Here is an 18,900-nt window from a genome sequence, read left to right as displayed (position 1 = left end):
GCCGGGGGTTGATGGTCCGCCTGCCGATGTGGAAGTGAATGATGCCCAAGAAAAGGTTTTTTCCGTAGCTTTACCCTCATTAGATTGCTTTGATGTGTTTACCTATAGTTTTGCCGTCGGCCTTTTATGGTGGTTAATGGGACTTGGTTTTGTTATTGGTAAAGGAAGGAATGCAATTCGGAAATTTAACTGCTAATTTTCAGCAAAGGGTGCTCCTTTAGCACTAGTTTTGCTTGTTTTCATTTCTTATGACTCACTACAGATTTTTCTTTTCCCTTTTTTAATAGAAGTCGTTTTGATACATTTGGATATGTATTTGAAGATATCAAAACTGATTAAGTAAATAAACAATCTCAAATTAGACCATGCATCCAATAGAAAAAAAGTACAAGAAATAAAGGAATACGTGAACCTAACATACAGCTCATATTCAGTCGTTGAGAAACTGAGATGTTTTGCCTCTAGTTTTGTATGTGATTGATGATAGGACGCCATTTTTGTAATTTGCATGGCTCAATTGATTGTGTGTTGCCATTTTTATGTTTGCATATTTTGCCATGTTGTGGTCAATTTATAGTGGATTTTATTGATGTAATGATTGTTAACGATGATGCACAAAAGGTTAATTGTTTAATTGAAGAATTGATTTGTAGGAAATATTGCTCCTTTGACCAAGTCTTTTATGTTCTATTTTTTTTTTTTTTTAAATTTTCATGTATTTTTTTCCTCTCATTTGAAATAACCAATTTGTAAGAATATTGCTCCTTTGAAATTTTCACTAGGCTGTGGTACACTTTTGGATGGGAGATAATAGTTTCATATGCATAATCCAGTGTACACTAGGTGATCTTATTTTATTTAATTTGTCATGTTTTCTAGAAAAACATGCTAGGTTGTGCTACAATTTTTGGAAATGAGATGTGAGCTCGATATATGTGATCAACTTTACTCTAGGCTGTTGCCTTGGTTTGGATAAGTTTGTTGTTTTATGTTGATAGCACTCTTCTTGTTTGTCTTACAAATATATCCTCATAGTTGATATAGTTAAGTTTGAAAAAGAATTTGTTTATGACCTTTACCGGAAGAGACATTCTTTAATGTATAAGGTAGAAAAATAAACAGAAAACCAAAAGTATTGACTACTGAAGCATAAGAGAAGAAGTAGAGAGAATATGGTCGTGACTAGTTCTACTTTATGTATGTAGTTTTTGACAATACACAAGAACTTAGAAAGTTTTCTTTTCTTCTTCTTGCTATCTTACATTACTTGAAGTTTTTGTATAATTAAGAGCTAATATGTGTATTGAGTTTCTTGACATTTGAAATTTTGTGTTAAACTTTTTCCCCTATATTTATTTGTTGTAGCCTTTTTGGTTTTTCCTATATCAAGTAATTCTTTTTTGTGTTGGACTTTCTTCTATTGATATCAACATCCAATGTCAAGTTTTTGACACTCGGAAGGTCCCTTTTTCCTATTGTTATAATTGCATCCTTATTTATCTAGCTGTAATTCTACATTTTGCTATATTAGCCCTTATCTATTTCTCATGCAATTTTCAACTTGCTTGACATCACTTCTCCACTTGTTTTATAGAAGGGCCTGTTTAATGGAAATCCTCAAACAAATTCTGCATATTTAATGAAGGTAGTACTTTTGACACCAAGACTTTATCACTTTGCTTGTTATTCGGTCTTGAAATTATTAGAATAAATTGCAAGTTTTAATAAAAAAGTTTCTTTGAACTTGTTTCCTTAATTTACCAAGTCTTGTCAGGTGGAGCTCTTAGCAGCGAAGAATCTTCTTGGGGCAAGTTTGAATGGAACATCAGATCCTTATGCAATTATCACTTGTGGTGCAGAAAAGCGCTTAAGGTGATTGCATCTCATTTGTCTCTGCTAAAATGCTTCTGGTACCAGTATTTTCAAAAGTCCTGCCATATTTCTTTCCTCATTTCATGTTTATAATGGCACGTTACATAATGACATATATGGATCTTTGTGCCCGGTATCTATGATATTTAGTTTATCTCTGATTTGTAATTGTTGCTATTTTTACTTTTCCTTTATTAACAAGTAAATTAAAAATGCCAGTCTCTTTATAATAATCCGTGGATAAAAATTCATCGAAATACACAAGAAACACTTTGTTTTTTCTGTTTTCAGCAACCAAAGGTATCTTCTCCTCCTTCTTTCTTTTTCATGTCATATCTAGTGTCAATGGAATGCGGTTGGTGTTCACTAGGAGAGATACATGCTTACATCACGCGCACAATTTGTGATTTGACTTAATATTGAGTTGAAGTGCGACTTCATTTGTTTCGAACATATAAAACAGAATTGAGAATTGCAACTTGCAGGACCTAACTTAAGAAATCTGTGTTTATGCGTACAAGAACCTGGTTGGATTTGAATAGTTGAATTTCTAACTTTACATTGTTGTTCGCGTTTCTTTTATGTCACTAAGGGAATTGTTCCTTTCCAAGATTCCATTCAGACTTCTCTTTGAATACCAAATCGGAATCCCATTACATTATCATTGATTCTTAGATATCTCATAATCCAGTGAATTCGGGCATCCATTTAGTGTAGTGGAGAACTTTAGTAATTAAAATTAGAAATATGTTCTGGCAATGTTAAGATCTGGTGCTTCTTTTGACATGTCGTACTATCAATTGACAGATTTGGTTTGATATTGTGAAACTATGAGTTCATAATACTTTCACATACTTTCTGAAATTTTATCACTGAAAACTGACTTTTAGCCAGGAAAGGAATTCATTTTCCTGATCCTTTTGAAACCTTTTACACTTACGTCCACCTTGTCACAATGCAAATCAATAGAACATGCATAGGCTCTTTGAGATATAGCTTTAGACAACATTTCTCCATGTACAACCAAGGAGATAAATCGATGATTTAGTAGAGATCTAAACCCCAGGTATTCTTTGTTTCCAATATTGAAATTAATGTAGTATCTTGATCACTAAATTTCAATGCATCCCTTCCTTTGATTGTGGATAGGGTATGATCTATTTTTGCATGTGTATATCCGTATGTGTTTATGTAATTGCACCATAGACTTTCTTTTGCATTTTCAAAACTGTCAGATGTGTTTTCTCTGTTTTTGGCTGCTTTTAGTTTAGAGCAGTGTAACCTCATGTTGAGGCTAGGGAACGCTGCATTCAACTACTCATTTTCCTGTTTGAAAGTTTTGGATGCTCTTCATATTGTTTCTGTTCTCCTTTTATATCATTCATGCAGATATTTGAATATAATTTGATAGTTGACTTGGGTTTCTTGAAGTTCTATGGTACGTGGCTCGAGAAATCCCATTTGGAGGGAGGAGTTCAATTTTCCTGTTGACGAGCTTCCTATTGAGGTAATCATTTTACATAAACTCTTTTGCAAATGAAACATAATCAGCTTTCCAGATTGTCAAAGCTCAAGTATACTAAATTTTTTCTTATAAAAGTAGCTGTCATCAGATTCATTTTCATGTTTGGATTTACTAAAATTATTTTTTCTCCATTTTAATTTTATCTTTCTAAAAATGAATACTAGTTTAATATCTTAATGAAATTCATCAAATTTTATGTGATTTTATAGCTATTTTCCATAGGCTTTAATGTATATCAGTAAGCTTTTTCTCCTATTTTACATGAAATGCTTCGTTAGCACAACAATAGTCCAATTGAATGTCTTATCCCCTTCGATGAAACCAATTGCTAGAGAAATAATGTCATGGATTGATTCCCAAGAAAACCAATTGCTAGAGAGGATTATTGACTTGTGTGACAACAATTGCTATTGTGGCAGGACCACATTTGAAATGTGATGCTTGATATATCGTATAGTTTAAAAGATGTGGTGCTTGAGCTACTATATAGTTAAAAGATTTGAATTGCATAGCATAGTGGCAGCCTCTTGGTCTTATATCCTATATCTATGCTACCAATCTATCTTCCCTTAGCACAAGATATCCAAATAATGCAGTAGATCCTCCTATTATGCAGCAAGTACTGTTTTCAACAATCATATTGTGCTCAGGAATGTTGATTCACTCCTGAACACAATCTTGGTTTCATATTATTTGTCATCCTGGGACTCTTTTCCAGTGCTTGAAAATTGTTGTGCTGTTTTAAGAAGTTTCAAGATCCAAATCAAAGAATTCAAAATAAGAAATTCACACTTAGCAAATAAGCATCACATAGGGGGATGATTCCCACTCCACACAGTATCTTCTAATTAATGAACATCATTTTCTTTTGAATCACGTATGTGTCAGTCTCTCTTGAGCTATTTCACAGCATGTGAGTCTCTTCATGAGTCCTGTTTGAGCTTGCAATTCTTATTGGTATTGACTTGTCAAGTTGCATTGGGATCCCTGGGGGTCGTATATTGAGTTTTGTTGTTGTTTTTCATTGTAGTTGCATTCTTTTGTATCATGTTTGGGTGTGATATAAACTGATGCATGCAGATTATGAATAGAAGAATATACTTTCAACTTATGTTGCCTATGTCCAAAAACGAAGAAAAACTATAAATGTGGCTATCAAAACAAACTCAAGCTTCTGACAGAAAAACCGGATTTTAATTGCATATGAAGTCTGAAAATCAGTAGAAAATGGAGATACTAAATTTATATGTCCAAACCCCATTCAAGCAAGAAATATAACTGAAGAGGGAGTCAGTAGTCCTTGTCAGAAAATATGGTTTAAATATTATATTATATTAGCCAATCTGCTTGGATGCTCCAAGCTACTCCAGTCATTTCCTTTTGTTACTCTTCTTGAACTAAATCTTTATCAAACTGTATGGCAGATTATTGTGACAATATGTGGATGGGATATAATTCGGAGAAGTGTGGTTCTTGGTTCGGCGACTATTCCTGTTGAACATGAAGGTCAAACTGGTGCAATATGGTATTCGTTGGACAGTGTATCAGGCCAGGTCATAAATTGTTTTGAATGTGCCTCCTTTGAGTTTATGATGTTCTCTTTTCTCTGGTGCATGGCTTCTTATCGCTTCTTCTTTGGAGGTTGAAAAATTCTATTGTTTGTTTGTTTATTAGGTCTGTCTTCGTATTCAAACTCTGAAGCTCCAACTGGATTCTTCCAGGTAGCTCATTCATGCCTGCCAATTATGTTTGCTCCATTCCATTTTCTTTTTGTCTTCCTCCTTCTGTTTATAAATGCTAGCATACTGTACTTATTTGAAAAATTCAAAATTAAATTATTTATTAGTCGACTTATTTAATACATGCAATCTTTTAGTATTTTGTTTGTTTATTTAAATTCACGTTAAGTAAGAAACCTAATATTAGGAAGTTTGATGAGAAAAAGTCACTGGCAAAAACAACAAAGAAAAATGGGAGAGAAAGAGAACAAGCCATTGGAGAGACAAAGAGAGTAGGAGTAATGGTACAGATGGCAACTTCTAAGGGGTTACAGCTTGACAAGCTAAACGTTTCAAGGTAGTTACTCTAGCTTTTCTTCAATTCCATACTTAGCATATATGAAATTAATTGTCTTCTTTATTAGCAATATTATTTGTCACTAGATTGTCATGCAAGAGATCTCTTATGTTTCTATTTCCAGTTGTTGATGGCTGTTCACTTCTTTTCCTATTGCCAATATATACAAAATATCATTGCTTCAATAACCTTCTTATATGCGTGTTGAATAAAATTGCAGCCAAACATGCCTTTATATAGACAAGCTTCTGCCTAATTTTCCGTCAAAAATTGGGTTGGCCGTTTGTTTTAACAGTTATCTTAGGGTATTCAGGTGGCTGAAAATAAATGGCAGTAAACTTAGGGTACTCAGGTGGATGAAAATTAAAAATTTTGGGTACTAATTGAGCTACTAAAACAAAAAAAAGGGGTATACTTTGGGTACGAGAAGTGAAATTATCCCTAGTTCATATTTATTCATTACAAAAAATAACAAAAAACTCATAACCAATAATTAATTTCTCACTTTTAAATAGACATGACATATACGGCAAAATCTATGAAATTATGTGGAACTTTTTAATTATTATTACCATTGTTGTTATTGTTATGTTTAATATTAACTTATGGAGCGTAATATTTAATTTAGTCCCCTACATTTGTGTTCAACTTCAAAATAGTTCTTGTGTTTTAAATTCATTTCAAATTAGTCTCTTCAATATGTGATTTTTCCATATTACCCTTATAAACATATTTCTCTTTTTACAAAAAATCATTTTAATTCCTTTCACTTTTTATTTTCATGCAATTTGGTCTCTTGCACATAAACTTTAAAAAATATAACTACTCTTTTAATTGGAAGTATTTACGGTTGGGCAATTTTTTAAATAATAAATTGATCAATGGCCTATAAATATAATTTTGAACTTCTTTCACTTTTTAAATTAAAAAAAAAAACCTTGAATAGATAACTTGGAGAAAAAATATTAAATAAAAAAATTAGCGGCAAATTTTTTAAATAGAAATGCTTTTGAAATTATATATGTATATATAAAAAAGTGTGAGAGGATAATTTTGTCAAGCAAAAAAATTCAGAAGCTATAATGTTATTTATAACAAAAAATTCGTGTCGTCTCAGTTTAGTTGGTTCATCTATGCAATTATGTTTTAAAGTGAAAATTTGAATCACTTACTTCGAGAAGGCACTCTACTTTAAGGGGTTTTATGCCCCATTCTTCAATCTTAATTGAGATATTCATTTTCTTATTTAAATTCTAATTTTAGAAGATTTCTTATTTTTCCTGTGTTTTTTATTTAAATTTTTTTCTCCAACTTATTTATTCAAGTGCTCTTTTAGTTGAAAAATTCAAAAAGTTCATTAAATCCACAATAATTATGTTTATATGTTATTGATTAAGTTATTATCTAAGAAATTGCTCAATGGTTCATTTTTCCAATTAAAATGGTTATAGTTTTCTAAATTTATGAGGGAGGGACCAAATTGCAATTTGAAAATGAAAAGCGAGGGTATAAAATGGTTTTTGTTTTTGTTTTTTTTGTAAAAAAGTTGTTTAAGGGTAATATGAGCAAATCACCCACTAATTTAAAATGAATTTAAAAGATAGGGACGATTTTAAAGTTGAAATCAAATGTCGGGGACCAAAATGAATGTCCCCAACTTATGGGCATTATTGATTTTAACACAAATTTCTAAAGAATATAGTACGTTAATAACATATATATACCTATCTTGGTAAAACATATGTATTCTCTAGTAAATATGAAGTTATATTTTTTAGAATACATCTTTTTCCAATTTCATTTGCTAAAAAAAAGATGTTTTAGATTCAGTTATAAAAAGATATAAATAGTTAATTATAGGAACTATTAAGATAATGGGGGAAGTAAACGAAATAAACTAATATTGACATAATGCAGACAAATAAGAATATTTACATATAGTAAATACTTTTATTGAATAAAAGGTTTACATAATTACCTATATACATCTCTAAAAGAAATAGAAGTACAAAAACTTGAAAAATAGACAGTCAGTAAGCTTTTGAATATAGACAATTGAACTTGAGCTTGAACTATCCACCAGGTTAAACTCGTTGTGCACCCCTAATTTTAATACTTTGAATATCATTATAATGCTTGTGCTTGATGGAATTTAGCCTAATTTTTTTATTGTTTGGAAATGATCAATTTCTGTATATTTCTTTTGATAAGTCAATTTCTGCATTATTGTGCTTTACTAGATTGAGAATTTGATTTGTGCAGACTCATTTAAATACCACAAACAAAAAAAAAAAAGGGGTTACATATGCAATTTTGCAGTTCTACAATATCTTGGACTTAAGATTGTTTTGGTACTTATGATGAAAGCCAGTCTTTTGGCACCTTTTGGTTTTAAGTAATATGCTTGTAAAAATTTGCAAGCTAAGCTTTTTGGTGCTTAAGATAGATATGTTCAACAAGCAATTGGTTGGAGAATAACAATATTTGCTTAACAAATATTTTCCCTTGTGAATTTTTGTGTAGGCATATGGAATCAATATTGTGAAATAATAAGTTCTTCGTTTTCAATTTAATTAGCTTTACTTTTTGATAAATTATGTATTAATTTGCGAGTGCAGAACAAATAGAGGTTAGTTTTTGTTTGCTAGTAATGAAAGCTAATCTAATACAAAATCTTTTGTATGGTATGGCAGTTGACTTGTTTAATCTACTGCCTTTTAGGGATTTGAGTGGCTGTGCTGGCGATAACACTCAAAGAAGAGCTTTCCAGAAACAAGGACCTCAAGTTCTGCATCAGAAACATGGTCCACTGCCGATAGTATTCAATCTTGTCCCAGATGAGGCATTCTTTCACTCTTATATTTTGGATATGCTTAGTAGTCGAATGTTACCTTCCAGTGCTTTTGGTTTTATTTCTGGTCGATCAGTGTCTTGTTTTGGATAAATGTAGTAGTTAGGTTCAGTTGCTGATATAGATGTTCTTCAGGTCATTGAACATAGCTATTCATGTGCACTTGAGAGGTCATTTTTGTATCACGGCCGAATGTATCTATCAGCATGGCACATCTGCTTCCACTCTAACATTTTCTCGAAGCAAATGAAGGTCAGTTTCTCATCCTTTGTTACTTACAATTGAACTTGTTCCTGGAGATCAGTTCATTTGACAAGGCAAATCCTTGGAACTTCTTGCTAAAAAACCCAACACTGTGTTTGGTTTTATGTTTTCGCAATTCCCAAGACAAGATAAAACACATTCAATGTCTGTTTTTGTGTTTTTACACCTTATCTGTGTGTTTTTGTATTTTTCAACTTTCTATATATAATATAAAAGAGACATGATTTGATAATGAACAGTGATTTTTGTCTAAAAAAATACAACATTAAACATACAATATTTATATGTATACATATTTATATATAAAAAGATATATAAAAAGGATATGATTTGACAATAAACAGTGATTTTTGTCTCCCAAATCCCAACATCAAACATACACCACTTATTTTAAAATATTTTAAATTACCTCAATACACAAATCTAAACATATCATCTATTTTCAACACACACTTATTTATCTCTATTTTTCTCTCTCTATCTCCAAAACACTCAAACCACAAATCCAAACACTATGCAAGTTTCTTTCTGATGAGGATAATTTATGATTAGATATACTCTTCTTTTGAAGATCTTTCATTCTTAGATTCTAGAGCTATTCTCGCACATTTTGGTGTTTCTGCTTTGATAGCACATGTCAAGGGTCTGGATGTGTAAGAAATAGGGCTAGAAGTTAAATGGAGCTTATGACGGTGTTCAGTGGGAGTTTCTTGTTAAACTATAATTTCATTTATCATGAAAATTAATGGCATGTCCTTCCAGTTGGAAAATTATTTTTCTTCCAAAGGATCAGAGATAACAAGTAACAACTAACAAAGGACTAGGTTTTTGCATTCTTCTCTTGAGAAGAATCAAGAATTGGTTTGAAGATTCTTTAAAGTTCACTGGTCACATAATTTTGAAGAGAAACCATTTAGGGCTTTTTGTAAAGTCATAAGGTGAGGATGGTATCCATTCCATAGTTCGATATTATTATTGATAGGCATTATTCCAAATTGGACGTGGCGGATGTTGTTTGGCAATACCAAAAGAACACATTATGGGATGCTAAAAAACTCCAAAAAATTTAATAAAACTACAAACAACATAAATTACTACTCCTTTGTATATATTAAGAAATTTTAGAATGAAATTTAATAAAACATTATTCTCAAACTTAAAGTCACTAGAAAAATAGTTAAATTAGCAAAAGTAATAAGAAAATATTCATTATACGTGTAATAGCACATTAAGTTATTCATATTACAAAGAGTTTTAAAAAAGAAGTCTAAATTTCATTAACATTATAGCATTCGGGATAATAATTGTAATAGCACATTATGTAATTCATATTACAAAGAGTTTTCAAAAAAGAAGTCTAAATTTCAGTAACGTTATAGCATTCGCAATAATATGATGGTGTTGGATATTAGCGCTGACAATATCCCAATACGGCCAATAATCTCATTGTATCGGTGATATTTGGATATTATTAGTGATACATATATACTCGGAAAATACTAGATAGCGGCAGATATATTATGCGCCAATCCGGATACATATCTTCCCATACTTTCAACATGAACGATTCAACCTGTAAATATTTTGAAGATAAAAGGTGAATTTGATTACTTTTGTAGCAAATCATGGCAGGGAGTTAGTAACTTTTATTAGCCTATGGAATACAATCTTCCCTTTGCTTCTCCATGTGTAATGCATGTTCATATTTTCCACTTGGAATACTCTTATGTATTTGATAAATGCATCTACTATAACTGGATGCTTTTGGTCGTGCTACGAATCCCTACTGGAATGCCATGTTTATGACAAAAGTAACAAATTTTACAGTTAGTACCTTATAAATTGAAATGCGTCTAGTTAGTACCTTATTAATTGTAATATTAATATTAAGAGCTATTAATTTTATATTTCTGTTGTGTGTTTCATCAGATTGTATATGCTTCTCGTTCAATGGTGCCTTTTTGGTTTCTGACAACAATAATTGGTACATTTGTTGGTCTTTCTAGGTTTTGTTTTTTTTTTCTGATGCTTACTTTTTCCTATTGACACTTGGCAGGTAATTATACCTTTAGGAGATATAGACGAGGTACAATGCTTTTCCCCAGTTTCTTTGCCCTCACTACCATTTTAGGGGCTTGTAGGTCATAACTGGAAGTATGAAATGATTGAGTCCATTTCTCTGGTCTGCTACCACAGATAAGAAGGAGCCAACATGCATTGATCAATCCTGCTATTACGATAATTCTTCGAGTGCGTTCTGGGGGGCATGGTGTGCCTCCCTTGGAAAGTGCTGATGGTTAGTAATTGTTCTTTGTTTTTAGTGTTCTAACTCCCTTTGTAACTCCTTATCCTTTTTCTTGAGTTCAACAGGATTGATGACTGCTTTTTTTAGGCATCTGTAGAATACATTATCTCTCATGCCATGTCAAAAGGGATAAGAAATTCATTTCTATCTTGAATTTGATGCTTTAATCCAATGAAACATTCATAGAGATATAGCTTTTGTGGTTTTGTTTCAGTTCTCATTTGAATGTAGAGTTACATCTGTATTACATCGAACTATCAGTAGTGCCCTTTCTACCCTTCTCCCTCTATAATCTAGTGAAACTATTGTACTCTAAGTACTGATGAGATTTCTGATGTGGTTGTATCTTTTTACAGAGAGTGATGTTTCCAAATTTTTATGAGGCAATACTGGGCAAAATCCTTTGACTCTATTATGGAAATATCTTAAAGTAAAATAATAGTTCTACTTTTTCTAGGATACTGGAATAAGTTTGATGTATACGCAATCATACATACACTTCTTAGAGGCAAGTTGCTCACCACTATGTCTTTCAAATATCTTTATACAGAAACCGGAGCTTGTTAACTGTTCATATCTTGTTGTTTTTCTCATTTTGTCTTTTCCTCTCCAAGTCTATACTAGACAGCAAAGACAGCTATCATGTGTATGATGCTTTTATCTTAGCTTGGGTTCTCTTTTCTGTGATTGCTGATATTCCATACAAACTACAGCATGAACAAAGAGTACTTGAAAATTGGAACAGATTTCCTTATTGAACTTGACTTGGTCGCTGAAGTTGTTTTAGCTCGATTAAGGGAAATATGTTGAAGCTAGTTTGTGAAACTGTTTGCCCTTGGTATTGCTAAATGATTCTTTTACTCTAGACACCAAATATTCGTATTTGCTTTTGTTGTGTGTTAAGATATTTTGACTTACAGTATGGTGTATAATCACTTTATCCATGTTTCTCTTTCAGGTAGAGTCAGATACAAATTTGCATCTTTCTGGAATAGGAATCAATCATTAAGAGCTTTACAACAAGCAGTGAAGAACTACCATACTATGTTGGAAGCTGAGAAGAAGGTCTGAATTTGCTTTCTCAATCTTCATGCCCTAATTTGACTGTCTTAGAGAGACTGCAGCCTGTTATATAGAATTGTTTGACTTCAAGGGTAATTAAGATACAAGCCAATGTGCTTAATATCTTAGGTGGAATGTGGTTTTTGAGTTGCCGACATTAATTTTCAGAAAGAGAGTTAACCAAGACTAGGAATTAATCAAGCTGCTTGTTTATGTTTTCATTTTCAGTTTTAAGTGGAAAATGTGTATTTTACTAGTTTGAAAATGAGAATATGTTTAGATTAGCTAATAAGATTGTGTTTTATGTTGGAGTGTGGTATCAAATCAATATATGTTCAATGAAAATATGTATTATGTTTTCACTTTTATTATTGATTAAAAAAAAAAACACAGGCTGTCAAGTTCTTGTTATGGAAGAATTTGAATCATCTTATCAGGCTTGATTGGTTACCACATACTATTAAATGCTTTGATCTTCTGCAGTAATAAAGAAATATTATAGGACTTGAAGATAGTTATCAATGCTTCAATAGTTGAATGTGTGATCTACTTATATGGACAAGATGATGAAGCCATAAGACGTCTTCAAGCATTTTACCTGCAAAATGTACTCTTGAAGTGGTATTTGAAATAAACAAAGCAAGCACTTGGGTGATTTGGAAACAAATGTTCTCGCCAATGTAATGTTATAGTCCACATGGAAGCAAAGTAGTAAAATTTGGTGCCCTGCCTACCTCGAACTTTTGTCATTTGAGATTAATAATTGATTGTTAGAACATCAACTAGGAGAAAATCATAATATTAAGGTTATGCTTCTCATATGTGATGAATAATATCAGTGATAGAGTTGCTATTAGAGGTAGAGTTACTTTTAGGTATATAGTGTTCTATTTCTTATCTGCTTCAATTATCTGAGTAGATCCTCCATGTCTAATTGTTTGAGAAGGGGAAGGAACAATCAGAGTTGCTTGATTTCATAAAGGAGGAGGAGCAACTAGAATTACCTGATTTTGTGAAGGAGACGGAGCAGCCAGCACTGCTCGATTATCTAAAGGTGGACCAGTCAGTTCGGCATGCACATAGTTGCTCTTCTAGAGGCGGCGAAAGCCAATCTAAGATTTCTGAGGAAAGTGCGTCCAAGCCTGAAAACTTTCCACCATTCATCAAAGAGGAAGTGCTTACTAGAATATACAATGTATATATGCTACTACTTTTTATTTTTTTTTATCTTCATGTAAAATTCTAGCAACACAAGTAATATGTTTGTTTCTTGTTGTACAAATCGTTTTGCAGGATGTTTTTGCATGCACGGCAGAGCAATTTTTCAAGTTTCTTTTAGATGATGGCTCAACTTTCACAAGTGAGTACCATACCACCCGAAAGGATTTCAATCTCATAGTAAGTAACAAATACTTGCAAAAAATTTGTTTCTTATAGCAATTTCGGCCCTATACTGAATTTAGTTTGAACTCCATGTACTTTTCAAGGGTCTTCAACTTAAAGAAATTTATAGCTTCAAATTGTAGTATTAGCCTCTAACATATGCAACCCTGGCCTGGACCTCTGTTAATCTCTTTCGTGAGGTCAAATGATCATGCCTCCCCACCTGAAGAAGGAAATAAGTGGGAATAGCTAAGGACACTAACAAATGTTCACGACCAAGAAGTACCAACTTCTCTTTTGCAGATTGAATGTTGCGACAAGATTAGCATTTTTCCTGTTTACTCAGGGGAAAGATGGGTACAATGGAATCGCTCTTTCGCTGTTCTAAAGCTCGTCTGTTCTCGTTTTGTACTTTAAAAGCTTCCAGATAATTAATTGGAAAATAAGCAAGTGGGAAGTTCGCTGGATATCATGTTACGCAGTTTAGTCTAACAAATGTGATAGTGCATAATGGATATCGTGAACTGTACACGTAGAGTTTACTGAAATAAATGCGAAACTGTATACACACACAAAGATAGTCCATATGGCTTGCCTTTTGGGTTCTGTGGTTCGAAGCTATTGAGTAATAGTGATTGATTGCAGTCAGAAGAACTTGCAAGCTGATGCACACCCATAATCTACATCAGTTCATATGCATGCAACAAAGACAAAGTGTAATGAGAATTAGTGACTGCGATGTCACGAACATGATGTTCCTAAATATCATATTAAAGCATTTTTAGATAGCTAATGTGATTGTGGCAGCTGTATCAGGAAATCAATACTGTACTTAACACTTAATGATTTTATTGATGGAAATTAGAATTAGTAAATTCTATGTCGATCTCAATTGTCCTCTTATGTAACTTCAGGTGGGTCAGTGGCGTGCCTCTGATGAATACAATGGTCAAGTCAGAGAAGTTTCATATAGAAGCTTGTGTAACTTTCCAATGTGTCCTCCAGATATACCAGTAACAGAGTGGCAACATGCTGTTCTATCAGCAGATAAGAAAACACTGGTGATACTCAACTTTCTAATGACATGACTCATTTCAAATTTAATTTTCTGGTGGCATTAATTTAATAATTTCTTTATTATGTATTTGGTTTTCTGGTAGGTGTTTGAAACCATACAACAGACACAGGGTGTCCCATTTGCATCATATTTTGAGGTATATAAGTACTTTTATGCTCTGTTTGGAGAATTTTAGACAATAGAGTAGTTTATATCAAGTCTAATTTGGTAAAAAGGATCATAATTCACAGGACTTGTTTCTATATGATCTTACTTTGCCTGAATGTTTTTAAAGAATGATAAGACATACTCTTAGTTTGGCATTTGTTGTAAATCTGGTTCACTATATAGCAAATCAAGTGTAATAAAATGAATTTGAGAGACGTGTACTTTTTCCTAAAGGTGCAAATAGAGAGGTAAAGAAAGGTTTAATGATTGTTATTAATTTCTAGACCTCCAAAACGAATGTTTTTATTCTTTTGAACTATGCAACAAAATAATAAGAAAAGATGATAATCAATATTTCCTACAACATCTTAAGAGCATAGACTTACGGGTACCAAATTAAAAGTATTGTTAGTAATAAAACAAAACCTAGTTTCATGAAGAGAGGAGAGAAAATTCAAGAGGGAGTTGAAATAAATTTCATGTGCTTTAGTCTTACATGGAGGAAGTTGAATCCTGCTTTTGTCGTAAAAGATAGTAGTAAATCTTGGTTAAGTGAGGGGGAAAAAAGGGGGGTGTCAACCTAAGAATAAATTTACTTATCATTAATAATGATGAATATGCTTTTAGATGCTGTTGGAGGATATGTTAGTCAAGTTTACATACTTATAATCAGAGTAAATAACAGAACGTACATATTATTGTCTTAAGGATATTCTACTGGAATCTGCATCTATATTCTCAAAACTGGAAACCACAACTAATTACTCAAAAATCCATTTTTTTGGGTCTATGACATTTTAGTTTTCTCTTTTTGTTAGTTTTATTTCTGAGTTATATATCATTTCAATCAGGGTCATTGTAGATGGTTAGTAGAGACCAACTTTGAGTCATCATGCACTGTGGATATTAGATTTGGTACGTTTTTCCTTTTGTTTTTTGCTTACTTCTCTGGTTTTATAAGTATTTAGAGTTCATTTCATGCTTTAGTGCTGGTTATTTCCAGTTGTATCATCATGCATCACGACATGCAATCTTTCTCGTTCTCTCATCCAGCATGAATATCATCTGTTTCCTCATCAAGCAGTTTATTGTCTTAATTCATTAAGCAACTTTACTAAATGCATCAATTGGGCTACAATATTTGTTACCAATTGTTATCAGTTGGTCATTTTTCAGTTTTGTAGACATTAGGGCATAAAGTCTTCTTTGAAACATATATGATATTGGTAATTCCATACTAGGACATAATGAATGATTGATGTTCAATGTACTGCAGACAATAGACACACTTAGTTGATGACGATTGCATGCCAGAGCTTCAATTAATTTTCATGGTTTCAGTATTTGCACTCTCACTTATTTCTGTCTCTTTCATTATCTCATGTGGGGTGGGCGAATACATTATATTATATTAGAAAAATATATGCGGTTTGAGTATATTGCACATACTTTTGGTTTCCGCACCTTTGTCTTCACAAAAAAATTCCCAACAAATCAAGAAATATTTTAATTTTTCTGGCAAAAATATAAATAACAATAACATTTGTTAGTATTATCTACAAATCCTTTTAGTTATTGAGATGAATATAATTTCTTATAAATGCTAGCATGATTTTGGGTTTTGATACATGAGTAAATGATATAATTTTGTTAAAAAGATACTTATATTTAATGACATATATAATTATTTTAATTTTTCAATATTAATAATTGTACTTGTGGTTCTTCTGCATTCTTCAGCATATATATTTAGGAATAATTACACTTCCAACCCTAGAGGTTTGGTGTGATTTGGAAAATTATATTTAGCACCCCTGAGGTTTGCTTTCATTTGATAAATAAATCTCTCAATTAATCAAAATTCACTGAATTTGTTGATATTAACAAAAAATCAGATAAAAATTTATATTTACCCTTGATTGACTAATTATGAATTTGTTGCAGGTCAAATAATTTTTTTTATGATCAAATTACCTTTATATGTCTCCACACATTAATGCATATGAGGAGATATATTTTTACCATTGGGTAGTTTGGTTAGAAAAAATTTGTTTGACCTGCAATAAGTGAGTAATAAATCAATTAGGGGTAAATATAAATTATTATTTAATTTTTTGTTAATGTCAATAAATTCAGTGGATTTTCATTAATGGAGGAACGTATTTGTTAGACATAAGTAAATCTCAAGGGTACTTGATGCTTATATTTACTAAAGAATATTATTTTTTCCTTGTCAATCTTTTAAGTAGTTAACTTTTTAATTAATAATTCTTTATATTTTTTTAGACATTCATTATATTTTTGTGATTGCTTACCATAAAACAAAAAGAAGTGGAAAAAGTTTGAGAAAATAGAATTTTCCATTAATAGTCTGATTCTCTAAAGAGAACAAATCCTCTAATATGTCTGTGAGCATGTTATTTAACTTCCTATATGTTCTTAGTTTTTAAGATCTACCTGCTTATATAGATGCTAATTTATTATAATTTCATAAAATTAATATAAAATTTATGAATAAAGAAATTTTATTTGCTAATAATTAAGTGTTACTAATATATCTTGATCAAGTAATTGAAATTTTACATAAATATGTAAATATATGAGTATGTATGTTGTATCATACTTTGCTAATACTTAAAGCTTTCTAATAAAATTAATTCAGCACAATTGCATTTAATTATATCATGACAAATCATAAAAATAAAAATAAAAATAATTTAGTTTAAATGATGACTTAGTATAAAATAGGAAGGGTACACTTATATTTTATAAACTCAATTGGAAGTATTAAATCCAAAACATATCTTGTTCGTGCATGAAAAGATAAATAAATATATATTTATATATTTATAAATCCACAAATAAACTTATTGTTTTCTTGCGATTTCTCTTTCTTTCTTAATAAAAACCATTTTTTTTATAGATGAAAAGAATGACACTTTTACTCCTAATTTTTTAAAAACATTATGCCTACATGGTCATTATAAGCTCCAGAAAGCTTTATGTTTGACGAGATATCCTTTCAAATATTAATGTGTATATAATTTTCTTTTTGCAACCGTTACAGGTTTACATTTCAAGAAATGGTGTATATTGCAATCTAGGATCAAAACAGGTGCTATTGATGATGTATGTATTTCTTTATTGCCTACTCCTTTTTCTTGTTATTAAGACTAAATTTCAGGTTAAAAAAACTAGACCAATTGAAGGATAAAATGTCTAAATATAATCAATCAAATCTTTGCAGAATAAGAAAGTGTACAAGATAAGGTTAGACGCAGCTCGCTCATACATCAACTCAAGGACCTCCGCTAGTGAGATTGAAAATGTTGCTATTTCTCCTGTTAGCATCCGAGAAAGTAAATAAATCTGGTGATACAACAGTGATCTTCTGTATGCATGTCTTTGAGTTACTTGTTGCTTTGCTTGTGTTCATAATAACTGGGTTTGTCAACTATCTATTGTCAATATCAATTTACACAATGCCCATTCACTGCGTATTTGCGCCCTATCTCTTTTCTAGAGAACGAGTGGTGCGTTCCAGTGATTTATGTGTAACATGTTTAATCTTTATCATACTATCATTTTTTTTTTTAACTAAAAGCTATTATACCATATTTCATCTGATATATTTGTTTTTTTCCTCTCTAAATTGGCCAATGTGTTGTTAATGGGTTTTACTTTAGATTTGAGACTTATTTGACTGTTTTGCGCCATAATTGCTTATCCATCAGTTTCTACTTGAGACACTCCAAACGCTTTTGTTATTCTGTTTAAGATAATGCCATAATGATTGATCTCTCTTGAGACTTACTCTCCTCTATAGTATTTAAACTTATGCATCTTATTCAATATGCACCATATAATTTCACTTCAATACGACAATTAAGCTCAGGACAATTTATCACCTTACAACCACAATACTTGTTTCTCACTAACACAATCTCATTTCATCCATTTTCCTAAACCTAATTATTAATCATACTCTAGTTCTAGAATTAGGAATCTACGAACTTTCTTTATGGAAACACTCGTTCTTTTTGGTAATTATGTTATATATCACTATCCAATTTTATTTTGGATCAATCATAACCGCCTTTACATTTTTCTCAGTTGAAACTTTGGGTATAGAACCACGAGCTAATATGACATGCTTTTGAACTTTTTCACGAGTTTGCTAGTTAGTTTTTGGCATTTATATATTCATTATGATTTTTCTTATTTTTGCATTGTTTTTATTGGGTGATCTATATAAATCTTTTTTCTTGATTTGGTTACATGGGTGTCCATCATATTTTACTTATATCAATGCAAATATTAATATAGTTTTGTTCGAG

General features: G+C 31.5%; 1 protein-coding gene across 4 annotated transcripts in view; it reads left to right on the top strand.

The window, feature by feature from the left end:
* The window catches only part of LOC105158795 (BAG-associated GRAM protein 1-like), an 18,745-nt gene extending 533 nt beyond the window's left edge, over nt 1-18,212 (top strand). The window contains exons 2-20 of one of the 4 annotated variants that reach the window (XM_020692367.1): nt 21-55; nt 1,595-1,645; nt 1,766-1,872; nt 3,304-3,379; nt 4,822-4,950; nt 5,072-5,118; nt 5,324-5,473; nt 8,195-8,315; nt 8,460-8,576; nt 10,645-10,674; nt 10,785-10,884; nt 11,852-11,958; nt 12,902-13,150; nt 13,249-13,353; nt 14,253-14,399; nt 14,499-14,552; nt 15,415-15,478; nt 17,631-17,692; nt 17,811-18,212. In XM_020692367.1, the coding sequence (XP_020548026.1) occupies nt 21-55; nt 1,595-1,645; nt 1,766-1,872; nt 3,304-3,379; nt 4,822-4,950; nt 5,072-5,118; nt 5,324-5,473; nt 8,195-8,315; nt 8,460-8,576; nt 10,645-10,674; nt 10,785-10,884; nt 11,852-11,958; nt 12,902-13,150; nt 13,249-13,353; nt 14,253-14,399; nt 14,499-14,552; nt 15,415-15,478; nt 17,631-17,692; nt 17,811-17,930 (1,871 nt within the window). In that variant the 3' untranslated portion in view covers nt 17,931-18,212. The remainder of the gene's footprint in view (nt 1-20; nt 56-1,594; nt 1,646-1,765; nt 1,873-3,303; nt 3,380-4,821; nt 4,951-5,071; nt 5,119-5,323; nt 5,474-8,194; nt 8,316-8,459; nt 8,577-10,644; nt 10,675-10,784; nt 10,885-11,851; nt 11,959-12,901; nt 13,151-13,248; nt 13,354-14,252; nt 14,400-14,498; nt 14,553-15,414; nt 15,479-17,630; nt 17,693-17,810) is intronic. The other 3 variants (XM_011075667.2, XM_020692368.1, XM_020692369.1) reach the window with 3 other exon arrangements.

This window comes from Sesamum indicum, linkage group LG3, assembly GCF_000512975.1.
Source record: "Sesamum indicum cultivar Zhongzhi No. 13 linkage group LG3, S_indicum_v1.0, whole genome shotgun sequence".
Taxonomy (NCBI): domain Eukaryota; kingdom Viridiplantae; phylum Streptophyta; class Magnoliopsida; order Lamiales; family Pedaliaceae; genus Sesamum; species Sesamum indicum.
Note: the sequence above shows the minus strand (reverse complement) of the source record. Positions and strands in the feature narration are given on the sequence as shown.